General features: G+C 49.1%; 2 protein-coding genes across 7 annotated transcripts; one reads left to right on the top strand and one right to left on the bottom strand.

Annotated features, from left to right (window-relative positions):
- The first annotated feature begins 3,843 nt into the window (after positions 1–3,843).
- Positions 3,844–9,967, top strand: GCDH (glutaryl-CoA dehydrogenase). Its single transcript, XM_077859753.1, has 12 exons — positions 3,844–3,995; positions 4,075–4,204; positions 4,294–4,329; positions 4,599–4,742; positions 4,885–4,947; positions 5,237–5,407; positions 6,114–6,243; positions 6,324–6,540; positions 7,039–7,142; positions 7,425–7,550; positions 7,854–8,014; positions 9,437–9,967. The coding sequence occupies exons 2-12, from the start codon at positions 4,114–4,116 to the stop codon at positions 9,508–9,510; spliced, it is 1,317 nt and encodes a 438-aa protein (XP_077715879.1). The 5' UTR covers positions 3,844–3,995; positions 4,075–4,113; the 3' UTR covers positions 9,511–9,967.
- On the bottom strand, positions 8,333–26,693 carry SYCE2 (synaptonemal complex central element protein 2). Of its 6 annotated transcripts, none has more exons than XM_077859757.1 (5): positions 25,696–26,693; positions 23,072–23,187; positions 11,689–11,899; positions 10,440–10,628; positions 8,333–9,347 (listed from the first exon to the last, which is right to left on the bottom strand). In XM_077859757.1, exons 2-5 carry the CDS (start codon positions 23,179–23,181, stop codon positions 9,303–9,305), a joined length of 555 nt encoding a protein of 184 aa, XP_077715883.1. In that variant the 5' UTR covers positions 23,182–23,187; positions 25,696–26,693; the 3' UTR covers positions 8,333–9,302. The 6 variants fall into 6 exon arrangements, with proteins under 6 accessions (XP_077715883.1, XP_077715886.1, XP_077715882.1 ...); XM_077859760.1 differs by having other exon boundaries at positions 11,689–11,863; XM_077859756.1 differs by lacking the exon at positions 25,696–26,693 and adding an exon at positions 23,796–23,869.
- Between the last annotated feature and the right edge of the window lie 64 nt (positions 26,694–26,757).

Raw genomic sequence — 26,757 nt, 5'->3', positions numbered from 1 at the left:
GGAGCCCCTCCCAATCAGGCACTGCTGTCTGCCACGGCCCCTCTGGGTGAGGCTTGTGTGGAGCTGGAGGCTGCCGTGACCACAGTTGCTCTGGTGTGATGGGGCTGGAGCAGGGGAAGTGACCCCCTCTCCTGGGTGAAATTGCATGGTTGGATCAGGCCACAGGAAGTACATGATGATGTGCAGGAGACCCTCCCCAACCCCTGCTCTGGGCCTGGCTGCTGTTTGACTTCTGTTCCCCATGGGGGAGGAATCCAAGGTTCTACACCAGGGACCATTGTTTTACCGTGGGAGCCTGGGTGGATGATACGGACACATATCATACATACATAGTTCACAGTCATATCCACACACAACAGGCAGTTACATAGTAACACGGATTCCTGGCCCCTGAGTCACACAGACCATATAGTCCCTGCACATGAAATTGTGTATCTATATAATATAGACCACGCACAGACACACAACTTCCAGGCACAAAGACACAGCTATCCACTACATTGGTTACACAATGACATAGTCACACAATCTCTCAGACATAGAATTCATAATCACACAGACAGGTACTGACAGCATCACACACTGTCACATAAACGCACACAATCACATTGACGTGATTTAGCCACAACCGAACAGACACACAGAGACACTTGGATATGTTGTCACTAAACTATAGAAGATGCAGTTACACAACTCCCATGAAACACAGATGTTGCCACCACACACAAAAGCATGAAACACAGCAGCACACAGCTGCTCACAAACGCACAATGATGTAGTAATGCACACAGCTATACATATACATCAGACTCAACCATATATGGCACCACATAAAACCTACAACCCTACATATTCACACCACCTGTTACTGTCACAGTTTGTAATTAGTCATGACTGCACAGCTACCAATGCCCAATCATTGGGACCACATCCAGTTAAAGACAGACAACCATTGCCAACATGGAATCAAACACTCCAATAGTGAAAAGCACACAATGCTGCCCAGACATAGACACATCACCACAGATGCACAATCAGAATTGGTGCCTCACAAATGCATCACACAAAAAAAGGCAAAATATTATCATGTGCCACAAAGGGAGGGGGTAGCAAGTAATATAAAAGCCAGCTCAATGCACCCACTAAGATGGCCATATGTAGAGAAATTGGAACCCTGTAAGCTCCTGGTGGGAAAGTAAAATGCAGCTACTGTGGAAAAGTTTGATGATTCTTCAAAAAGTTAAACAAAAAATTTGGACAAGAGTTACCATATGACCCCTCCCACCCACTCCTAGGTATATACCCTAAAGAATTGAAAACAGGTATTCAGGGCAGCCCTGGTGGCTTAGTGGTTTAGTGCCACCTTCAGCCCGGGCGTGATCCTGGAGACCCAGGATCGAGTCCCACGGCAGGCTCCATGCAGGGAGCCTCTGCCTCTCTCTCTCATGAATAGACAAATAAACTCTCTTAAAAAAAGAAAAGAAAACAGGTATTCAAACAAATACTTGTATGCTGAGTTCACAGCAGCATTAGTTACAGTAGTCAAGAGGTAGAAACAATCCAAATGTCCATGAACAAATGAATGGATAAACAAAATGTGGTCCATCCATACAGTGAAATATTATTCAGCCAGGAAAAGGAATGAAGCTTTAAATACATAATCACGTGGGTGAACCTCAAAAACATGCTATGTGAAATAAGCCAATCATAAGACATCATACATATGATTCTAGTTAATATCCAGGCAAATCCACCAGACGAAAGGATTAGTGGTTTCCAGGAGCAGTGGGAGGAAGAATGAGGAGTGACTGCTAATTGGTACAAGGTCTCCTTTTTGGGTGATGGAAATGTTCTGGAACTAGATAGAGGAAGTGGTGGCACAACATTGTGTATGTGCTAAATGCCACTGAATTGTTCACTTTAAAATGATTCATTTATGTTATGTGAATTTTGCCTCAATAAAACAATACGCTGGAATTAGTGGGTTCCTGGAGAGGAAAGCAGAGTCTCCCTTGGGAAGAGATCTCCTTGGTTTAGGATGAGGCATTAAACAGGCATTTGTGGCTCTAAAATGTGAGGCACGAAGATAAAGGTCCAGACAGAGGCAGGGCATGCGGCTGGGACACGTGCCCCCTAAGAGCATGTGGCCAGGAGGGATGATAGACTTCCCAGGGAGGCAAGGCCTGAACCTCAGTTTGGGTTTCCTGATGGACATCACCCTCTGACACCCACAGCAGCTTCAGGGTAGGGAACTTTGGGGAAAGGAAGAGGAGAGGGGAGGGGAGAGCCCACTGGCTGCAGGAGGAGGGAGGCGACCAGAAGAATGAGAGCCACGCATAATCAGGGACATTTCAGGGAGGTAATGGGCTCCCTGATGTGTGAGGAGGAGGGTTCAAACTGTTTTATTTGGACATCCAGAAAGTAGGAAGGTCTAGAGACACCCAGTCCTCAGGCACTTGAGGGTATGCAGGCCAGTGATCACCTTTAGACACAATCCCACTGTTACTCCCATCATACTCATTCAGAGATGGTGTGAGGTAGAGCATGACACACATACAATTAGCCAGAATGTTGATGTGGGAAGACGTGTTCCTGGTGGGCAGGGAGGGTCTGGCTTGGGAACCAGGAGGCCTGGATCCTAATACAGATCCCCGCTCTGCACTTGGCCTACTGTAACCTTGAGCGAGATCATTCTGCTTTCTGGGCCTTACTTACCCCACCTGGAAAAAGGCCATGTCATGGCAGAAATAGGCCTTTTAGATACAGAGATGGTCAGGCACAGTGCACCCAGATTCAAATGCACATCACACAAACGCTCATCAAAGTGACCTAGGTGAGCCTAGCCACTCACTCAGGCATATGTTCATGTCACATTCACAGTCACCACAGGTTCACATAGATCAAATCACACTGACACGTGTAGGTACACAATCTCACAGACATACACACAAATATTGGTCAAGTTGTCACAAAAATAATAGGCACACCTAGGGAGAAAACTATCAGAACACAGAATTAGGGGCACCTTGGTGGCTCAGTGGTTGAGCCTCTGCCTCTGGCTCAGGTCGTGAGCCCAGGATCCTGGGATGGAGTCCCACATCAGGCTCCCCGCAGGGAGCCTGCTTCTCTCTCTGCCTATGTCTCTGCTTCTCTCTGTGTGTCTCTCATGAATAAATTAATAAATCTTAAAAAAAAAAACAAAGAAACAAAAAAGAACACAGAATCATACATACAGACACACGATCACACGGAATACCATTACACAGGCTTACAACCACACAGACAAGAAACCACAAAGACATTCAGGCACACAGCCACTGCCACAGTTGCAGTGGCACACGACCACCCACAGTCAACCGCCCCACAAAGTCATAGGCACACCCACATACAGATACATAGTCAGATACAATCACACACATAGATGCAAGAAGCACAGCCCAAGCAAATCACTCCCAAGTCACACACACCGTGGCTACACGTGCTTCCTGGGACAGGCTGGCAGAGGTGGGGCTGAGATCGCCCCCAGGAGCCCGCCTGCCCCCTACCTCCCGGCCCCTCACAGCACCCAGTAGGGGAGACATCAAGGTCTGGACTCCTGGCTTCCAGGACTCATTTTTCTTGTGCCTCAGTTTCCTCATTTTACTGCAGAATTCCCCCCCTTGCACACGCCCCCTGCAACGGACCAATCAAGAGTGGGCCGAGCCCCCTGCTAGGGCCAATCCGAATGGGAACACAGCCGGCCAATTGGCTTGGCGCGCTCGCCTTCCGCCCCTTCCCTGCTCTGCTTCTTAAAGCAGCTAACAGGCCTTGGCCCGGGCGCTGCCGTCTCCACCGGCGAGGCTGCCGTGGCCCTTTTAAAAGGCAGAGCCGTGGAGGAGTCGGTCCTAGCACACGCCAATGAGAAGCCCCATTCGGCATCCGCCCCTCCCACCCCCAGAGGTCAAAAGATTTTGCCAGTTGCACCGTGGACTGTACCGTGAGCCTGGAGGCGCCAGGTTAGCACCTGCGAGAGGGGCGAGTGGGGTCGGGGGCCGGGCGGTGGCAGCCACTCCGCTGACGCCCCTGCTCCTCCAGGTTGGCCGTGGTTGCTCCGCTTGCCCGCCCGCTGCCCACATGGCCCTGAGAAGAGTCCCCGAGCGGCTGCTGAGCCGTGGACCAGGCCTGAGCTTCCTGCGCGGGTGGGGCTCGGCGGCGGCGCAGACTGGTTAGTGCCCGGTCGGGGGCAGGGTGGGGAGGGTGGAATTGGAGGTTCGGGGGCTTTTCCGGGATGACTTTCCCATCCTGTGTTTGCAGAAAAGGGCGGGAAGACACTGAACCGAGCGACTAAGGGTAAGGACCCTCCTTGCGTCGGGTGTCTGCGGCCCTTGTCCAACTGTCTGTCTCCCCGGGGTGGGCTCTGTCCCGGAATCCGAGGGCTGCCCTGGAGGGAGGCAGGGCGTGGCTAGGGCCGAGGCGGTGAGTTTCCCGGAGATAAGCTCACATCCACCAGGAGCCAGGTGGAGCCGGGAGCGGGGCTGAGGATTCCAGAAGAGGAGGGTGCGGTGGTAGGGTGGCCGGGCCCAGTTAAGCCTCCTCCCACTCTCTGCTCTGCGTCCCAGCCTCGCGTCCTGAATTTGACTGGAGGGACCCGCTGGTACTGGAGGAGCAGCTGACAGCGGATGAGATCCTCATCAGGGACACCTTCCGCACCTACTGCCAGGAGCGCCTCATGCCCCGAATCCTGCTGGCTAATCGCAACGAAGGTGCTCATGCCAGTGGGCGGATGCTCCCACCCTGCGCACCAGCTCTGCCTGCTTTAGCTGAGCCCCTGGCCCCCTCTGTCCCTGGGGTGGGGTTCCAGGGGGGGCAGGGCTGGGCCTGAGTTTGGGCATCCATCTTTTGCAGTTTTTCACCGGGAGATCATCTCAGAGATGGGGGAGCTTGGTGTGCTGGGCCCCACCATCAAAGGTAGGGACAGGTTTGTCTCCACACTCTGCAGCCCCCACTGTGGCCTGGAAAGCCCCCTCTCATCCCTGAGCTTGAGTTTCCCAGTCTGCAAAGCGAGGCTGTTATTCCTCCATCTGAGAGTGGCTGTGAGGACAAATTCATAAACCCACAAACTAGGGCCAGCTTGGTGTCCCCTCCCTGGGCACCCCTACGTAGCTTTGTCTCTTGGGCCCCAGGAATCACACTGGTCCAAGCTGGGCAGGGCTTTGTCTCCCATTTCTCCATCTTCCTTCTCCCTCCCCATCACCAGGGTATGGCTGTGCTGGAGTCTCATCTGTGGCCTATGGGCTCCTAGCCCGAGAGCTGGAGCGAGTGGATAGCGGCTATAGGTCAGCAATGAGCGTCCAGTCTTCCCTCGTCATGCACCCCATCTACGCCTATGGCAGCAAGGAGCAGCAGCAGAAGTATCTGCCCCGGCTGGGTGAGCAGTTGCCACGGAGTCTGGTGGAAGGAAGATCGTGTCAGGGGTCTGGAACTTAGGAATGGGACTGTCCCCAGTGCCTGCAGACCTTCTGTCCCTACCTGAAAGATACCCAATGGCTACCCAGATCCCCTGCCAGACCATGGGCCTCACCCCTGCATCTGATCCTGACTGTCCCCTCCTAGGTCTGCCTAGACTCTGCCCACTTCTTACCACCATCATCTCACTCCTGAGTTGCTTTCTGTGCTGCCCCTTCCTAGCCCAAAGTTTAAAGTCTTAATTTCCTGATGGTCCACAAGACCCCACATGAGTAGCCTGGCCTCTGCTGACCATTCCACCTCATCTATGGCCATTCTCTTGACTGCTCCTCCTTAGCAATCAAGAATTCTCCGAAAGTACCACTGTGCCTTTGCACATCTCTACCTCGCTGGGAGCACTCTTCTCCACTCTTCCTCCTCCTGCTTAGCTCCTTTTCACTGCCTTCAAGACAGATTATCTCTTTCCTGACTCCTACTCTCCCCATTGTGGCATTGTTACTGTGGCCTGGGGGGGGGGGGGGGTGGCTGTTCCCACATACCACCATCACCTGAGAGTGCCATGAGGGCAGAGTTGGGTCTGCCTTTGGCCTGGCTCAGTGGAGAAGCTGACAATTTTGAGGGGATGGGTGAGGGACAGGCAGTCTTGTGACCCTGTATTGTTCCTGCAGCCAAAGGGGAGCTCCTGGGCTGCTTCGGGCTCACAGAGCCCAACCATGGGAGTGACCCTGGCAGCATGGAGACCAGAGCCCGCCACAACCCATCCAACAGGAGCTACACCCTCAATGGGACCAAGACTTGGTGAGGGGCCTGGTGTCTCAAGCAGGTGGGCAGGGGCAAGGGGGAGGTGGCCAGACCCTCACTGTCTGTCCCTCCCCCAGGATCACCAATGCACCTGTGGCCGACCTGTTTGTAGTATGGGCCCGGTGTGAAGATCGCTCCATTCGGGGCTTCTTGCTGGAGAAGGGGATGCGGGGCCTCTCAGCCCCCAAGATTGAGGGCAAGTTCTCCTTGCGTGCCTCATCCACAGGGATGATTGTCATGGACGGTGTGGAGGTGCCGGAGGAGAATGTGCTGCCTGACGTATCTGGTCTGGCGGTGAGCAGCAGCCACCTTGGGAACTGGTATCACTCACCAGCTGGTTCAACTTTCTAGGGCAGGGACCATGCTGGGGGCCCAGCTGGGAAACAGACACAGTCCCTGTGCTTGCAGAGCCCACACACGAATGATTCTGAGAGGTCCTGTTTGGCTCACTGATGTTTGGAAATTGCCCCTTTTTGGTGACCATTTTGCTCATACTGGCTCTGCCAAGGACACATACGGGCCTGAGCCAATTTAATTCTTTGATGCATGTACATCTTTGTCTCCTTACATCATCCCCTAGATCTTAGCATCTAGCTCAGATCCTGGGCTGGGTAAAACTGTATATGCATGAGCTTTGGTGCCAGGACTGTGTGTGGTTGAAACGGCTGCCCCGAATCCCTCTGTTTAAACTGACTTCATGTCTGGGGAAGGGGGTTTCCTTTATGTAGGTTAGTTCTGCATGGGGCCTCTCAGCTTCCAGCTGGGGCTGAGGCCTCTCTCTCAACTTTACAGGGGCCCTTTGGCTGCCTGAACAATGCCCGGTTTGGCATCGCTTGGGGTGTGCTTGGAGCTGCTGAATTCTGCTTGCACACGGCCCGGCAGTACAGTCTGGATAGGTATGTGGGGCTGCCATGAGCCAGGTGTGGGGGCAGCATGGGCTCCATCCCTTACCCCTACCAGTGACTCCTCATCCCCTGTCTACCAGACTTAAATTCCACACTGGGTGAAATGGCCTGGGAAGTTCTTCTGAACACTGAGGGCCTGAGTGCTCAGTGACATTGGTAACACTGAGCAGTAACAGGGCCAGGGTGAACTCGGTGAGGGCCCAGTCAGCCTAGGAAGGCCTCCAGGACTGGGGAGTGAACATCCCCACACTTACCCTGAACTTGCCCACCTAGGATCCAGTTTGGTGCCCCACTGGCCAGGAACCAGCTGATTCAGAAGAAGCTGGCAGACATGCTCACTGAGATCACACTGGGCCTTCATGCCTGCCTACAGCTTGGCCGCTTAAAGGATCAAGACAAGTAAGGGTTGTGTGTTGGGGGAGCAGGACGTAGGCAGCAAGGACATGGTGGTGGCTGTCCCTGGGGACCAGGAGAGGAGGGTCTTTTGTGCCTGGTGGGCCCTGGGGACCTATGCCTTCTTTCCCTCTTGGCCTCGATGGGACAGGACTGCTTGCTTATCCCTTACTGGGAGCTCAGTGTCTGCTGCTAGGACTAGAACTTGGGGAATCATCTCTCCTGGCTGGGTTTGCCCGGGGCTTAGGGATGCCTGGGGTCAGTTCTTTGTGTGAGCCCATACTTGTTACATGCCTGTGCCACTCCCAGGGCCACTCCAGAAATGGTCTCCCTGCTGAAGAGGAATAACTGTGGGAAGGCCCTGGATATCGCCCGCCAGGCCCGAGACATACTGGGGGGGAATGGGATTTCTGATGAGTATCATGTGATCCGGCACGCCATGAACCTGGAGGCTGTGAACACCTATGAAGGTAGGGGCTGGGTCTCTGGGGGGAGGAGTGTCACAGTGGCCTCACTGTCTAAAGAAGAAGGGTGGGGACAGCAGGACTGAATCCTCCCAGCTGTCATCACTGGTGACCTGGGGCAAGTCCTACCCTGTGTTCTTCATCTGGAGTGGCTCACACAGGGACTGTGGAAGTGAAATGCTCTCAGCCCTTTCCCCCATGGTGCTCAGGTGGAGGGGTACTTCCTAGACTGTTTTATGACCTCCTCGGGCATCCCCAGAATGGGGCACAATGCCTAGTGAGCTGGTGGATGCTAGGAAGCAAGAGCGCAGCTACACACAGGAATCACCACTCCATTTTATGTTAAGAGAAAAAAGACAAATCATTGTCAGGCTGTAGTGCCTACATCTGGCAACTGGATATAATCGCATTGGACCTAGAACACCTTTCCCTGTGGGAAGAGACATGGAAAAAGATTATTTGAAAAAAAGTACAATCTAGTATCAGCCAGGCAGAGATGTATAAAGGTACAAGTGCTCATCTTGAGAAGAAAGTGGGACCAGGTTGGGCCTGAAGGCAAGTGTAGCTCCCTGGGCAAAGACAGTGAAGTAGCTTCTGTGTGCTATTCTAGATGGACATTCCAGAAACAGCAAAAGGGAAGGTTGGGGTTGGGGTGATCCTACAGGTGTGGGGATGACCCTGAGGACAAGCAGAGCCTTTAGGGAGTTTTATGCAGGGGAGGGATGGGGTCAGATTTGCACTTTAGGAAGTAAACGTAATTGTTATGTAATTCTCCATAAAAGGGAAGCAGTAACCTTTGCCTTCCACCCTGTTAAGCTTAGGAAGAGCAAATGAGAACACTGATGGCTCTAAAATGTTACCCAGACTTGACAGCATGGGATGTGGTATGTGGGGTGGTGGCTTTAGGATGGGGAGATCAGCTGGGACAAGCAATTTATCTGATGTCTGTGTTCCCATTCCCTCTCTTAGGTAAGAAAGGGCCTGACATATCTCCACAGAGCTCATCAGCTTTCTCAGCCTCTGTGTGAAAGAAGCATGAACGGGTTGAAAATTAAACATTTAACCAACTGTGCAGGGTGGGGTGGAGTGAATTTGCCAAGTATGGGGAACACCAAAGCTGGGCCCATGGCCAGGGCTGGACTTGCTGAAGTTTTGGGTCTAGCACAAGGACTTTTTTTTCCCCCCGAGATGCATTATAGAACTGTGAAAAACAATTTTCTCAGTGTGGCCTGAACGGTGGCCTCTGAGCCTTCTCTTGGTTGCTGTTACTAAGAGGGGCCTCTCCCAGTAGCTGTCAGCAGTCGCCATCTTTGTGGGTCTGATCTTCCAAAGTAGTAGCCTAGGGGGAAGAGGGACATGAAAATTGACTTTAAAGGGAAGTTGTGAGCTGTTCTGACTTCAGACCATCTCTGTATTTATCTTGTCCAGGCACTCATGACATTCATGCTCTGATCCTTGGAAGGGCAATCACAGGGATCCAGGCGTTCACGGCCAGCAAGTGAGCATACTTCACCCAGGAGCCCAGATGGTCTCAAGCTCATTCCCAGGGAAATGCTGTGCTCTGAGCTTACTCAGGGAGGTGGCAGATGGAGCCAATTTTTATAGTGGGAAGTGAGAGACACTGATTCTTAATTATCAAAATTTTCCCTTTGAAGTCATTCAAATGTGTTCCTTAAAAAGAAGATGGGACTCTCTGTACCAAGTTCCTCAACCCACTTTTAACCATGGACGGGAATGGATTCCACTTATCTTGGAACAGAAGCTTCTCTTGATGGGGGGGGGGGGGCAGGAAGAGGGAAGGAGAGTGACGTGGAAGCAACCTCTGGTGTCTGAGCAAATCCCCCCGACACCAAGAGTTCACTGTGTGCCCTCTGACCCTTCCATCCCGAGGGTAAGTGCCTTATGCTGGATGTTAGAGCAAAATGAGAGTGAAAGAGAGAATAAAGTCTGTATGTCTGACCTCAAGGTGTTGGGGCACATTTAATTGTAACCACCCAAAAGGTCATTTCCGTCACAGGAAAAATGTGGGGACTGTGAGGTGATTGGGCGTATGGCAGGGATTTCCCCACAAGTGGTCTGGCCTGGGTTGGAGTCTTGGGCTCTGCTCCAATAACCCTGGTCAGACACTGACCAGGGCTCAGGCCTGTAGACAGAGGGGCCCTTGTCCTTTCTGTCACCACAGGGCTGACCACACAGTGGTAGGAAATAACAACTATCTAGCTCCTCAGCTCAGACACACCACCTCAGAGGGAGCCCAGGACCACGGGTGAGATGTCAAGAGCATCAAGGGTTTTGCAGTGATAGTGGCCCCTATGGGGTTTAGGCTGGGCACGGTGCTAACATCCTTGGTTTGTGTGGACATTTACTTTCATCTTAGCCACCATGCCTCACCTTCCTCAGGTGGCACCTGCATGCATGAGTTTAGTCATACCTCTGGCTGGATGCACAGATCTTTGTACACTGTCTCCACGGTGTGGCACACTTGTTTGAGCTCTGTTTCCAAATGGCTGATCTTTGCCATTTTCTGAGTGAACTCTTGGAGCTTGTCTTGAATGATCTTGTTATGGTGATTATAAATCTGATACATCCTCTCCTCTAGCTTCTCTGTCAGGTCTGAAACCTTTTAAAGAATAAAGCAAGTTCTTAGAAAATCAAACAAGAGGTATCATAAGATATTTGTTTTAAGTGGCTAATATTTCTGCAATTTATTTTATAAAAATGGTAAGAACAATGCCAGTGACTGGAAGTGAAACTGCCTATATATTCAGTTTTTTTTAAAGGAAGATGCAAAATTATGTATGTGGTACAGGCTCAAACAGGAAGAAAATATGCAATGGAAACTGTAAGAAAACATGTGACAAAGTAGCTGCTGGATAGTGAGATCATAGGAATGTTTTCTATTTTTTCTGCTATGTTATATTCTTCTCTACTTTCTAAATTTTCTATTATGTACCAGGGTATGTGCTGGTAGGGATGGGAGGAGGGAAAAGGGAAAAAAAAGTCAGCCTGTCATTGAGAGATGCATGACATGTGTCTCCCATGTGACCAACAAGCTGTCCCACTCACAGGACTCGGTGCATTCTGAAGAAGCATCAAGGATGATCATTAGTGTTGGACCTGAACATCACATCAGACTTTGTTAGACTCTTAAGGCCCAGCCATGTCAAGGGAACCCTAATCTCCCATCACAAACCATTCCACTTTTTTTTTTTCAAGATTTTTAAGTAATCTCTACACCCCACACGAGGCTCAAACTTACAACCCTGAGATCAAGAGTTGCATGCTCTACTAGGTGAGCCAGCCAGGCGCCCCCAAAACAATTCAACTTCTGAAGGACAAATGGGTGTGACAATGTAGGCTGTGCCTTGGCCCCTACTCCATTGGCCATTAGCCTTGGCATGAAATAAGAGGGCTAGGCTGCAGGTGCAGATGGACCTTCGTTCCTCCTCCTGGCTCCTTCATTTGGGCAAATCATTTCCAAACCTTACTCTACCATCTATAAAATGGGCCTGATCTCTGGGCAGGATTGCTGTAAGGGGGAAATGAGGTACTGCTTGCAGGTTGCTTAGCATCAGGCCTAGAATCTGAAAGACACTCAGCAGCAGCTTCATTCCTTCCCCTCTCACCCTTTACACAGGACTCCTTCCCCTGCCTTTGCAGTGTATGGGAGAATCTGTCACCTTGATCTTGAGGCTGTCCCTGAAGTTGGTCATGAGTGCGTGGTCTTTCTGCCTGCTCTCGTTGATGTTTTCAATCAGTTCCTGGGCCCTCTTCTTCAGGATGTCGATGCTTGAGTCCAGAGAGGAAAAGCAGGATCCTGACTTCCCTTCTATCATCATCAGCTGGCGGTTGGCACTGGAGGTGGCGATAGAGGGGCTAGAAACCTGACTTCTGAAAGTACAGGAAACTGAGGTCAACACCAAACTCTCCTGAGAGTGCTGACCTGAATTAGCTCTATGGTGGGAGGGGAGCCAGTGTTGTGTGTCTCCTGTGGGTGATGCTTGCTTATTTCATTCACACACTGAGAGGCAGGGACAGCAACCCCATTTTGCAACTGGGGAAACAGATCCAGGAGTGCAAACAAAATCCACCTAAGGTTCCAGAACAGAGGGATCTGCTGGACTCCAAAGCCCACTGTCATTTTTATTACACCAAGTTGCTGCCTTGAAATGAATGTCAGTTATACTATTTAGTTTATCAACAACTATAGATTGGGGCAAAGATTGTAAACAACTAGAGGGATTCTGCATAGAGATTCCTTTGTTGAGACCTGTAAGTTTTCACTCTGGTTTAAAAACAAGTGGAAGGAGATCGCTGGGTGGCTCAGCTGTTTAGCGCCTGCCTTTGGCCCTGGGTGTGATCCTGGAGTCCTGAGATCGAGTTCTGCATTGGGTTCCCTGCGTGGAGCCTGCTTCTCCCTCTGCCTGTGTCTCTGACTCTCTCTCTCTCTGTGTCTCTCCTGAATAAATAAAAACTTTAAAAATTTTTCAAAAAAAACAAAAAAACAAAAAAAACAAGTGGAGGGGTGCCTGGCTGCCTCAGTTGGTAGAGCATGTGACTCTTGATCTTGGGGTCTTGAGTTCAAAACACACATTAGGTGTAGAGACTACTTTAAATAAATAAATAAATAAATAAATAAATAAATAAATAAATAAATAAATATTTGAAAACAAAGAAGTAGAAATTATGCATAATGCGTTATGAATGAAGTTTATGCAAAGAAAAAGTTGCAATCTGATTAGCAGACCCTTTGGTGTTTAAAATTAAGATAAAATGTTTAAGGTATGTTTTTTTTTTCTTCCTTCCTTCCTTCTTTCTCTCTCTTTCTTTCTTTTCTGTATCTTGCTTTATCTGATCTGTAAACACTTTCCATCTGTCAGGCTCCATGCTAACTTGCACAGGTTGTCTTGCTGCAACCTCTTGACCATGTTTTGGGGTTGGTCCACTCATCATCTTTACCTACCTTGTAGCTGAGGATGCAGGATCAGTGTGTCACTCTGAGGGTCACTGGCTGGGGTCCAGCAGAGCTGGGTGTGGCACCCAGCTGGCCTGACTCCCCAACCCATGTCCTGCTGCCCCTGGGTCCTGTTTCTTCCCCTCTGAGCTCCTTCTAGCTCTTAATGGCTGAGACTCAGAGGTGCCAACAGCGTGGTTCCTGAACTCACCAGTTCACAAGCAACCATAAAGTTGGCCAAGACCACACAAGCCAGGCACTGATTACTTAGAAAATTACATTTTGATTTTTGGATGCTTTTTCCATAAAACTATTTTTCTTGGTGGTTTCCTGACTGCCCAAGTTCTTCCCTTTGGCTCAGGATACAAGCACAGTAAAACCCCTGAGCACAAGAGCCTGGGTGGCCAGAGCTCTCACCAGCACGAAAGCTCTCAGGCCCAAGACTTCAACTGTGTCCTGGTCCTTAACTATTCCTTGCCAGATTGCTTTTTGGCTCTGTGGCTCTGTGCCTGCTCTCTGACTTGACCTGTGAGACCTAGCCCAGACCAATGCCTCCTTTGAGAAGCTGTCCACAATCCTGTGCCTATCACTGCATGTGCTTGTCACAGCTCACATCCCTATCTCCCCAGAGGGCTGTGTCCTATTTATCTCCGAATTCACAGCACTCACCACATAGTAAATTTTCTATTGTTCGTTGAATGAATGAAGGACACCTTCTATCTGATCTATCCCTCCCTCCTCTGGCTTCATACAAAGTATGCAAGTCCATCAGTCTCCAAGGCAAGATACGTGAGGTCAATGCATTTATCAAGTTGGGAAAGTATTCTCTGAGGCAGATAATCTATAGCAAAGACTTACATCAGCTAGAAAAGAATAGACCAACTAAAGTCTTCCTGAGTATTCTTGTAAAAAGACATTTTACTGCAGGACAATGGTTTACTAAGGAGTTTATGGCCTCTTAAGCTTGCAATTACTGCTTTCCTACAGGGAAGTGAGGCAGAAGGAGATTAATTCAGACCTGGGACACACTGATGTTTTATTTTTTCCTTTTTTTTTCTTAAGATTTTATTTTTAAATAATCTCTAAATGCAATGTGAAGCTTGAACTCACAACCCCAAGATCAAGAGTTACATGCTGTACTGACTGAGCCAGCCAGACCCCCACAGACTGACAGTTTAACACTCAGACTTTTGTAATGTTTGGATGCAAGCGAAAAACACAAAGTGGATAGCTCTTAAAAAGATAGCCATGCTTCATGATGATAATGAAACTTGCAGAGGTTCAAGAAAACCTGGTGTTTCACTTCCCTGAGATTGCAAGCACTGACAGCCCTCATGTTCAGCCTAAACTGGGGTTCTATTACTTCAGTCTCCATCTAAGAGCATCAGCCGCTCTTCCCTTCACCACTGTATCATACTCACACCAAAACCTTACCCTGGCTCTCCATAACCAAGTGGTGTATCTTTTCTCAAACTCAGGAGTTTGAATGATACTGGAGGAAATAACCTGTGAACAGGGTCACTGCAGAGTCTTGCTCTCTAGCCTCTGGGGAGTCCTCAGGGTCACTGGGCATCCTATCTGTGCTCTGGTCACCTCCCTCTCACATGCCTATCAGCCATTCCAAACCTTCATAATTCTCCTGTCCCTGACCCCACACTTGCCTCCCCTCACCCTGAGCATATACAGAAAGAGCAGACCAATTCCCCTGACTACTGTTCCTCATAAATGGATCCACAACCATCATTCCTCTTTCCAAATTCCCAGCTTGGCAGGCAGGAAAAAGGTCCCATGCCTCTACAGGGCTCCCAATCCTCCCCCCCTGTACCTCGCCCTCTTCTTATACTTTTGACCTTTCCCTTGGGCTAGCCCTTTCTGGGGCATGTCATCCCCAGTTTTACTTTTTTTTTTTTAAGATTTTATTTATTTATTCATGAAAGACACACAGAGAGAGGGGCAGAGACACAGACAGAGGGAGAAGCAGGCTCCATGCAGAGAGCCCAATGTGGGACTTGATCCGGGGTCTCCAGGATCACCCCCTGGGCTGAAGGTGGTGCCAAACCACTGAGCCACCCAGGCTGCCCCCCAGTTTTACATTTTATTTTTTTTTTCCAGTTTTACATTTTAAAACAACACACATATACATCCCTCCCCTCATACACCCTTCAGTCAGCCTCCTTCTTTCCTCCCCTTCACAGCCATGTAGCTCTTCTAGAAAGAGTTGCTGACACTTTCTGAGATATTTTCCCACCTCTCACTCTTCTCAGCCCCCCAGTTCCTATCCCAGTTCTCAAATGAAGTGTCTCCTGCCAGGGTCCCAAATGGCACCCAGCAGATACCTCATACTGTAATTCCCTTGAGCTGGCTGTGGTGTTACTGACCATCCTTCCCTGCCATTCTCAACACTTGGTGTCCCCAGGCCCTGTTGTCGGCCTCATTCTCTTCTCTTCACACCATCCGTTCAGAACCTTGCTCTGAAGCCAGGACCCCCAAGCCTCCTCCCTGCTGCCCTTTCCTGCTAACCCCCCACCCACCACCTTACAATGGACAACCTGTTATTCCCTAAAGGAATCCTTGTAGCCAGAATGCCCCAGCAATCCTTTTCCCTTCCTATATACTGCCTCTTCTAGAAAGTCTTCCCTGGCTGCATTATTTGCACATGGTACCTACAGCGTCAGTGTCTGCACCTCAGCCTCCCCCTGTAGTCTCTGGGAGGACTGGACCGTGTGTCACTCATCTTCATGTCCGTAATACCTATGCCTCATGACAGGAGTAATAAAGGGGTGTGGGATAAATGGATGGATGACTAGCGAGGGCATTCATTACCATCCACCTTCTACAACCCCCCAGGTTTATCCTCAACCCACACCTGTCTCCTGAGCTCCCAACAATGTATCTATTTTCCAGGCCCTCTCCACTTGGCTGTCCCAGAGGCCATCTCAAACTACAAATTTGCATACCGACATTGCCATCCTCCTTCTCCTTCTGTGAATGACACCAAAAGCCACCTGGTTTCCGTGCCAGAAACTTAAGTCAGCCTAGAGTCAGCTTTTCTCCGCAACTCCACATCCTGTCAAAAAAATCCTCCCTTCCACCTCCTTGATCTCTCCCAAACCTATCATCTTCTCTCCATCTAATCATTTCTAACTCTCCACCTATCATTTCTCACCTGGTCTCTAGGGACTTTCTAAATTGCAATCTGATGTCCTACTCCTGCTTGACAGCTTGAGAGCCCCCACCTACCACAGGATCGAGAAAATTCCCTAGCACTGAGCACAAGGCCTTCCAGGGTCCTGGCTGCTACCTTCCCTTTCCATCCCCTACTCCGAGCAATTTGGAACCTTCCACAACTTCACCAAACCCATCAGCCTTTGCCTGAAATGGCTTTCCCTTCCTGCAACTTCACCATTCGGAGTGTATGCTGGTGCAGGCCCACAGCACCTGCGCTTACTAATCACAACACTGCCCAGGTTTACACGCATTGGTTCCTTCCAAGACATGGCGCCTGCTTGGGGTAGAGGGGGGTAGTTACGGATGGCAGTCTGCACAACCCAAAGGCAGCATAAATATTCACTGAATACCTAAAGGGAGACACCGGGGTGGCTCAGCAGTTGAGCGTCTGCCTCTGGCTCAGGGCGTGATCCTGGAGTCCCGGGATCGAGTCCCACAACAGGCTTCCAGCATGAAGCCTGCTTCTTTCTCTGCCTATGTCTCTGCCTCTCTCTCTGTCTCTCATGAATAAATAAAATCTTTAAAACAAATAAAAAAATAAATGAATACCTAAAGGAACGAACTTCTTCCAGAGCTGCGTGTAACATCCCCGCTCACAAACCTTGTCCCCACAGTTGCCTTGTCCCGACAGTGTAAGGGTCTGAGATTAAAATCAATGATAAAAACAGGTGCTTCTTTTTATGTAATTGCTCACAACCTGCTTGAGCTGCTAACAATTCTAAGTTGCTCCTTTCTCAGGCTCCAGGGATGAGGCTGGAATGGTCTTCATGGCAGCTATGCAAATAGTGAAAAATCACTTGAATTCATCTCATTCAAATTTTGTTGTGGGACAAAGGCCTGCATCAGATGTCTGCAGAGAGCTTCTTGATTTTTTCCAACCTCTCCTTTGGGGATTTACTTCTTTCCATTTCATTTTTCTTAATACTCAGCAGCTGCATATTCATCAGGATGCTAATGAATCATAGGCTTCCCTGGGCCTGCATTCACCAATTAACTTTAATAAACAAAATGCATGGTGTCCTCTTCACTGGTTTCCCCCATTCCCAGGCCTGCTTCTATTGCCCAACCCTGGATGGAGGCCAGCGAATGGAAGTGGGCCCAACAAAGCAGGCTGGGTGTGCATGGCCTCACAGAGGGGTCGGACAGGGGGGATCTGGGGTGGGGGCTGTGAACACTTCACCCGGCTCATCTATTATAGTCTGTCCTTCTAAGAAGTCCCTAATTCGGCTGCAAGGATTAGGACATAGTTTCTGAGCAGGGCCCACGCTGGCAGGGGGCCCGGGAACGGTGAGGAAATGGGTCTAAGTGAAGAGACCATCTGTTCGCTCCAGGTAAAGCTGTGATTGGCAGGCGTATGAGCCAGAGCCCCCCGCTGGTGGGGCCCTCCCTCCATGGCCTCTAACAGATATACAAGTAAACAATCCGCCAGCCACTTATGACCACCGCAGGCGGCAGTCCCAGGAGGGGAGACAAGCTAATCAAACATTCAAGAAGGAACACAACAGAATCACTGGTGCTTGGGCAAAATGAGGTTTTGCTGAAGTACAGCCAGGAAGGGGGAAGGTCTGAATCAAAGCTACCGAGCCTGTTCTTCACCCTCTGCTTTTCTTTCCTGAAATGTGTTCACATTTTAATCATGTCACTGAGTGTCTGCTGCTGGATCTATTAATTGGCCCTTGCACTGGTTCTAATCCATCTGTTTTTTTCAGCCCAAAGCTCTTGTGGAACTCCTTGAAGTCTTTGATACGCAATTGTCTATGTCTCTTTGCCACTTAGATCCAGGTCTAAACATGCTATTTGTAGGAAGATGTTATCAAACAAATGGCTCCAGTCATTTCCTTCTTTTTTCTGGTCTCCAATTGATAGCACACACCTAGAAACCACTCCACCTTGTAGCCTGCTTTATAACTGAGGAATCCGGAGGTAAGGAGAAGCTGGCTTTATATGTAGAGTCCTTAGGGCCTTGTCCTGAGCATGGCCTTGTCTCACTCCTTCCGCAGGTGAGCTCATTCACCCCACAGTTGTCACTGAATCAGTGACTCCTACAGTACCATCTCCAGCCCCTTGTCCCACCCAGAGTTCCAGATCAGCAAGTCCAACTGTATTCTGGATGTGTTCATGCGCATGTCCCCAGTTACCTCAAGCTCAATAAGGGCAAAATGGAACTTGTGTTCTTGCCTCTGCCACGGAAACCACTATCTGCTGGAAACCAGTCCAAAGTGGGGAGAAAGAGGTGTGCTAGTAAACATTTAGCAAGTGGCTCTCCGTGGGGGAGGGAAAAAAAGGCCTGATTTGTAGTGTTTGCCAATTTCCATAGTGCCGACTCTCACTATGGGCAATTTCAAGCTACTAACATAAAATCGCTAAATGCTATGTTGGGAAGAGATGTGGGAGCTGGGAGGAGCTGGCCCCAGTACAACACAGCATGGGTATCCCTGCTGCCAATCACAATGCCTGATACACTGGCCTTTTCACTGTTTGGTAGCACACTAGCAGGGAGAGATCCTCAGTTCATCCCCTTTCTCAGCCTCACTAAACACTCCCCCCTAACCCCCATAAGAGTTTCCCTCCATCTGCCCTGCTAGATGCGACCCCCACAGAAACCTCCCACCCGATCCCCCAAATCCACTCATGCCCCCTCCCTTCCATTCTCCACAAAGCAGCCAGTGTCTTTTAAAAACAGAAACCAGAACATGGCACTTCACTGACACAGTGATTCCCCTCCTATGTATCTACACAAGAGAAATGAAAATATATATCCACACCAAAATGCATACATGGATATTCACAGCAGCATTATTCACAAGAACCAAAAAGCAGAAACAACTCAAATGTCCATCAACCAATGAATGGATAAGTAAAACATGATGGGTCCATAATATAGAATATTACTCAGCCACATAGAGAAATGGAGTTCTGATACATTACAGCATGGATAAATTGTGAAGACATTATTCCGTGGACGAAGCCAGTCACAAAGTACCATGTAAGTGGGGCAGCCCAGGTGGCTCAGCGGTTTAGTGCTGCCTTCTGCCCGGGGTGTGATCCTGGAGACCTGGGATCGAGTCCCGTGTCGGGCTCCCTGCATGGAGCCTGCTTCTGCCTCTGCCTGTATCTCTGCCTGTCTCTGTGTCTCTCATGAATAAACAAAGGACCATGGAAGTGTATGATTCTGCTTATATGAAATGTCCAGCAGAAACAAATCCATAGAGACAGAAAGTAGTGGTTACTAGGGTCTGAGGAAGTTGCAGAACCCGGTGGATAATGGTTAGAGATATAAGGTTTCTTTTCAGGGAGATCAAAGTGTTATAAGGCCGATAGCATTGATGGCTGCATGGCTGTGTGCATGTACTAAAAACAATTGAATTGTACATTTTAGGGATGCCTGGGTGGCTCAGTGGTTGAGCACCTGCCCTGGGCCCAGGGCATGATCCTGGAGTCCCTGGATCGGGTCCCACATCGGGCTCCCTGCATGGAGCCTGCTTCTCTCTCTGCCTGTGTCTCTGCCTCTTTCTCTGTGTGTCTCTCATGAATAAATAAATAAAATATTAAAAAAAATAATTGTACATTTTGGTTGGTGAACTATATAGTATGTGAATTATATTTCAAGCTATTTTCAAAAAATCCTCCGAATAAAGTCTGCGGCTGACAAAATGACCATGATCTCGCCTCTGCCCAGCCATCCAGTGCTCCTCTTGTGCTCATACCCATACCCAGCCACACTGGTCTGCCTTCAGCTCCCTGAACACCACAGGGGCTTCGCATAACTTCTTCTCAGCTCCTTCTCCCACCCCACTCAACATCCATTCTCCCTTACCTTTTGATTCAGCATTGCTTCTTCAAGGCTGCTGTCTCTGGCACCCCATTCAGGGCTGGCTGCCTTGGGGTGTTTTCCCAACACCCCAAATTCTTCTGTGTCAGTACTTGTTCAGTACTTGCCTCTCGGTCTGATGGAACCACCGGGAGGGTATGTATGAGAGCATGTGTCTGGTGGACTCAGGACCTCCCCCTGCTGCCAATCACAGTGCTTGATATGCTGACCTTATTACTGTTTTGTGGGCATACCAAGCTTATTCATACCTCAGAGACTTCCACTCTTCCTGGAAAATCTGGGTCCCCCTCCCCTGAGGCCTCCTGGTTGGTACTTTTCATGTGATCTCCTTAGAAATTTTCTCTAGGGCAGCCCTGGTGGCTCAGAGGTTTAGTGCCGCCTTCGGCCCAGGGCCTGATCCTGGAGACCTGGGATCGAGTCCTTCATTGGGCTCCGTGCATGGAGTCTGCTTCTCCCTCTGCCTCTCTCTCTCCCTCTCTGTGTCTCTCACGAATAAATAAATAAAATCTTAAAAAAAAAAAGAAAGAAATTTTCTCTAAACTCCCTATCACTCTAGATGCTTCTTACTCTGTTTTTTTTTTTAACAGCAATTACCACCAGTTGAAATAACATTATTTTATTGTTATGATTATTGTCTCTCTCTCTCTCCCTCTTTTTTTTTTTTTTTTAGAAAATCAGCTGGGCAACAGACCCAGAATAACCAATACAATATTGAAGTAGAAGAACAAAGTTGGAGGACTGATGAGCCTTAGCCTCAAGACTTACTATTAAGCTGCAGTGATCTAAATAGTGTGGCCCTGGTAAAAGAATAGATAATAGATAAGTGGAACAGAATAGAGAGCCTAGAAATAAAGCCACACATATGTAGTCAACAGATCTCTGACAAAAGACCAAAGAAAATTCAATGGAGAAAGTAGTCTTTTCAACAAGTGACACTTAAATGACTGGACAGCCATGAGCAAAAAACGAGACATGGACCTCATATTTTCACACAAAATACAGCACATACCTAAATGTCAAACACAAAGCTATCAAACTCCTGGAAGATATCACAGGGAAAAAAATCTAGAGGAACGTTTTAGATATAATATCAGCAGAAAAAAAACGGTAAGTTGGACTTCATTAAAATTAAAAACTTCTGCTCTGCAAAAAGGAACTGTTAATAGAATGAAAAGATAAGCTACAAACTGGGAGGAAATCTTTGTGAAACACATGCCTGATAAAGGACAAGTATCTAAAATATACAAAGAACTCTTAAAAACAATAAGGGAACAATCGACCTGATTAAAGAAGAGGCAAAAGATCTGCACCTCCCCGCAAAAGACTTATGAATGACAAGCATATGAAAAGATGTTTAACTTCATATCTCTTTAGGAAAATGCAAATGAACACAACAATGAGATACGACCACACACTTATTTAAATGGTGAAAATCCAAAAACTGACAACACCAAGTGCTGGCAAGGATGTGGAGCAACAGAAACACCCTTTCCTTGATGATGGGAATGTAAAATGGCATAGCCACCTTGGAAGACAGTTTGGCAGTCTCTTACAAAACAAAATATATTTTTATCATATTCGTCAAGCCATAGCACTCCTTGGAATTTAGCCAAAGGGAATTGAAAACTTAACTCCACACAAAGACCTGCACATGAATGTTTATAGCGGCTTTATTCAGAATTCCCAAAACTTGGAAGCAATCAAGATATCCTTAAGTAGGTGAATAGATAAACTGTGGGACATCCAGTCAATGATGTATAATTCAGCACTAAAAAGAAAGGAGCAATCAAGCCATGAAAAGATACAGAGGAACCTTAAGTGCATACTGCTGCTAAGTGAAAGAAAGCTTCAAGAGAGTAGAACTTCTGATTTGTTCACTTCTGCATGCTCAGCATCAGTGTCTGGCCAAAGCAGATCCTCAAAAAATATTTGCTGAATAAATACATGTTCAAGACAAAAACATTTTTTGTCACCCTTGATGCTGCTCTTTCAACTCCAAAAACTAATCCATAAGCAATTTATGTCAGTTCTATCTTCTTAAACATACCCAGAATCTGACTTCTCATGATCTCAACAGATCCATCATAGGCCAAACTGGAGTCATCTTGCACCTGGATGATTCCAATTGCCTCCTCACTGGTCTCCCAGCTTCTACTCTTGCCCTCAATAATCTATACTCTACATGAAAGCCAGAGAGAGGCTTTTAATACCTTAGCCCAGAGGACTTCAAACTTCTATAAAGGGCCAGAGAGTAAATTTTCAGCTTTGTAAGGTTCTGTTGTCTCTGCTGCAAAAAACTTGACTCTGCAGAAGCAGCCATAGACAAGCATGGCTGTGTTCCAACAAAACTTTATTAACAATAGTCCTTGCCATGTCACTCTATTCCAAACCTGTCCATGGGTAATTAACACCCAAAGTCCCATTAACCTGTCTGACTGCATCTCTTCCTATCTCCCTCTTAGGCTCCTCCAACACAGTCCTCCTCACAGCCTCTGCAGGTACTGTTCCTCTGCCTAGAGCATAGTTCTGCCTACCATCATGGTTCCCTCGTCACCTCCTCCATGAAGGCTTTCCTGACCCTCTGCTCTAAACTGGCACTCTCTTGGGGCACCTGGGTGGCTCAGCGATTGGCGGCTGCCTTGGACTCAGGTCACAATCCTGTGGTCCTGGGATTGAGTCTCACATCAGGCTCTCCACAGGGAGCCTGATTCTCCCTCTGCCTCTGTCTCTCGTGAATAAAAAAACAAAACCTTAAAAATAAACCTCAAATCTTTAAAAATAAAGAAACTGGCACTCTCTCCTTATTCGGCCCCCCACCCCCACAGTATTATCATCTCCGGACTACTAGATGCTCCCAAGTTTACCAGCTGTCTTGTCCTCTCACTACTCCATCCCAACACTTGGAACCATGCCAGGCATGTGGTAGACGCCCGACCAGTAGGCGGAGCAAATGCACGCAGAGTGGACGCTGGCAGGGTCTCGTGGAAGAATCGGGTGAACAAGAAGGACTGGGGGTCTGTGTGCACCGTGGGCCCGAGTGCTTCCTCACCTAGCTGGCCCTCGACCAGCTTCTTCTTCGCGGCTCTCCTCGCCCTGCGGCTGCTCCTTGCTCTCCCCCAGCAGCTGTGGCTCCTGGTCCTTGCACTCTACGTGAGGCATGTCCACCTGTGAGCACAACCAGCGCTTGAGAGGCCAGAGGAGGGAGGGCGAGAAGGGGTCCCTCCTCCTGCCTCTTCGACCCCGGGCACCTCCGTTTGCCCCTGCGGATGGCTGGGGACCCCCAGGAGAGGTGCGCGGGGCTGGGATGGGCACCACGAGGTCGGGGGCGTGCGTGGGGCGGCCCTGCGCCTGGAGCGCCCGAGGACATTGGCCGGGAGACCTGGAGGGGATGGAGTGAGGGGAGTGGCGCTGGGCTAACTGGTGTGTGCCTCGGCTCGAGTCCTTCCAGGAAGGGGAAGAGGTAGGAGAAAAAGAAGGAAAGGAAAGAGTGCGGCGCGTGGGTATCTGAGTCTTTCTCTACCCTGCGCCTGCCACGCGCCATGCGTCAGGGTCTGTCCTTCCGGCCTGGGCTGTCAGCGTGTCAGCCACACAGTCCCGTCAGTCAGGGCCTGGTCAGTCAGTCAGTCAGGAAATCGGGGCCCGGCCTAGCGAGGGGTGGCCCTGATGGCAGGAGACAAGCGGCCCGGTTCGGGTCCGCCTGGGAAGTCCGAGATCGCGGCAGTTCCCCGTCAGTCCGCCCGCCGCCCGCGCGAAGGGAAGCCAGCGCCGCGTACTCCCTGTCGCTCCATTCTGTCTTCCCGCCTTCTCCTTCGAGCCCTCTGCGCACGCGCCGACCCCGCCCCCTGGCTCGCCCCGCCCCGCGCACGTGCGGCATCACGCGCTCTTGGTTCCGCCTCTTTTTGAGAACTTGCGCGCGCCGCGTGGCGGAGTCGACCGTTAACCGGCGGTTGGGCTGTCCCAGGGGCTGCGCGCGCAGCCAGCGCCGCCCGGAGGAGGGGGTGGTCTGTGTGCGTGCATCCCCCTTGTGGGAGGATTCCGGGCCCTACTCAGGTGGAGGGAAGCGATTGGCCGCTGCGTTTATTCTTAGGTTTAGATTATCTTCGCTGCCCCAAGAAATCTTTGCAAAGAAAAATCCTGACCGTTCCTGTTCTTGATTATGACCTATTGTCCTCAGTGAAAAAGTTTTTGCAGTATCATCTTGAATCAGTTACCTGTGCACTCTAGCACTGGAATCTCCTTAAAAACATGATGGGTTTGGCCTTTACGGAGTTGGGCCCATGTCCCTTACTACTACTACTAATAGCAATATTACCTTAATGGTGACAACTATAACAATTGGCACCCGAGGAGCCAGAGTGGGAGAAAATACTGCTAAACATATTTCTGAGCACTTCTAGCCAGCATCTGCAAAGAACGCAATAAGACAACCCAACTTAAAAATTGGCAAAAGATTTGAATAGGCATGTGCAAAGGTCCTGAGGTGGGTGCAAACTCCGTGTACTTGAGGAGCAGCCAGGCCTGGGAGGGAGGGAGAACAAGGATTGGGGGAGGCTATGGGTGAAGGATCAATGTTGGGCAGGGACTGGGCTGGGAGCCAAAGCAAGGGGGTTTGGCTTTTGCTCCGATTCACTGGTAAGGAGGTAGAGCTGCTCTCTGGGACACGTGTCAATGTCTATGTGGGAGAGGCAGCAGGAAGCCTGTGCAGGACTCTTGTCACCTGTCACAATGACTAGGGCACACACATCTTGACACCTACATTCTGGAGAATGTGGTTTGAAATCTGGTCGCTTGGGATGCCTGGGTGGCTCAGCGGTTGAACGTCTGCATTCGGCTCAGGGTGTGATGCCAGGATCTGGGATCGGTCCCACATCGGGCTCCTTGCAGGAAGCCTACTTCTCCCTCTGCCTGTGCCTCTGCCTCTCATGAATAAATAAATAAAATCTTAAAAAAAAAAAAAAAAAGGAATCTGGTCTCTTACCAACCAGAGACCTGGGGGCAGGGCATAAAACTTCCACTCAGTCTCAAAATCCATTTTTGCCTGTAAAATTTATTGCCTGTAACTGAGGCAATAAAATCTAAACTGGAACACAATGAGTTTAGTAAACAGCAGCTAACATTAGTATCTTGTGGCAAAGCCACAACGTAAGCAAAATGTACCTTCCTGCAGTACCAGGTTTGGAGATTGGAGTAGATAACTCCAATCTCCAATCAAAAATTTCAAAAGATTTACTGTTAAGGACACACACATGCACACACACACTGAAAAGAAACAAAAGCAACACAATATGCAGGACGTTTTTTTTTATAGTGCAGGGTTTGTAGAACTTCTGAAAATAAGCAAAATCAAGCCTGTCTTGTTAAAGGAACATATATAGCAGCAAAAATTTAAAAACACAGGAGAAAGAGAAACACCAAATTCAAGAGGGAGCAATCTTAGCAAGGTGCTGGCAAAAGGAACTAGGACAAGCCCATAGGGTCTTCAGAACATTAGTCACAGATCTAAAATGCATAAGATCCAAAACAAATATAGTCAACGTTCAGATTTGATCAAACTGGGGGCAGACTCCTAGGCGCTTGATGTATTAGGCTTTATATTTTATGCTATACACTCTTCTTACCCACCCACCTTCACTTTTCTGGGGTTTTATCCCTCCTTCCATTTCTGGAACTTACCTGTTTATGGCCCCCATGCACTCCCTTCCCCCTGGGAGCTCCCAAGGGCAGGGACCTGAGTCAGCTTTGCCTATTGCTGAGTCTTTAGCTCATGATACTACTGGCACTCAGGAGGTGCACTGTTGTTGCATGAGTATTTTTCTGTATGTCTTAATTATTTAATTTGAAACAAAGAAAAAAAAAAAAGCTGACCGGGTAGCCCTTGGGAGATTGGTGACCATACACCCTGGGACCAGAAAAGCCTACAGCCTCAGCTGCCAACTGTGCTGGCTGTTAACGGTGGTCTCGTGGTTCCAGAAAACTGTTCACGTTTCCAAGAGCGCGCTGACCTTGAAGACATGAGGGGAGCAACACGGAGACTGAGATTTACTTTAAAATATTTCCACAGACACAGGGATCTTGCTCACACTGTTCAATGTGGGTTCGTGAAGCTCTATCCTACTCATCTCCCTCCTCTGAGCTCCTGTGAAATCCTTAGGAGATCATTAAAAAAAAAAAAAAAAAAAAGCAGCTTTTTAGGGGGAGGATGGAGAGATGAATTGGTGGAGTACCAAGGACTTTTCTGGGAGTGAAAATGCTGTCCGAACCCAGGGGATGAACAAGGAGCATGAACCACAACACAAACCATGAATCGTGGGTGATCAGGATGTGTCTATGTACTTCATTCATTGTAAGAAATGCACCCCTTTGGTGGGGCTGTTGGTAGTGAGGAGGCTGTGCGTGTGTGGGGGCAGAAGGTAGATGAAAAAGTCCTCTACTTTCCACTCAATTTTGCTGTGAACCAGAAACTGCTTAAAAAGGGGGGGGAGGGGCAGCTTTAAAGAAACGCTTTAAAAAAGTACAAACACCTATCTAAAGCTGCCCCCCAGTCACCCCACCATGCCTGGCTCCCAGGGTGAATCATGGCACTTGTCTTGGCCTTCCCCTCCTATATGCCCCTTCCACAGGGGTGGGGGACTTCTGTTCTATTCACCTAGAGGAGAGCCTGGCACCACCAGGTGATGGGTAAATGCTTAATGGAGCTAGCCTTCCCCAGGTGGATCTGGCTCAGGTAAGCCAGGT

The sequence above is a fragment of the Canis aureus genome, chromosome 19, assembly GCF_053574225.1.
Source record: "Canis aureus isolate CA01 chromosome 19, VMU_Caureus_v.1.0, whole genome shotgun sequence".
Classification (NCBI taxonomy): domain Eukaryota; kingdom Metazoa; phylum Chordata; class Mammalia; order Carnivora; family Canidae; genus Canis; species Canis aureus.
The sequence above is the reverse complement of the archived record's forward strand: the minus strand, read 5'-3'. Positions and strand labels throughout refer to the sequence as shown.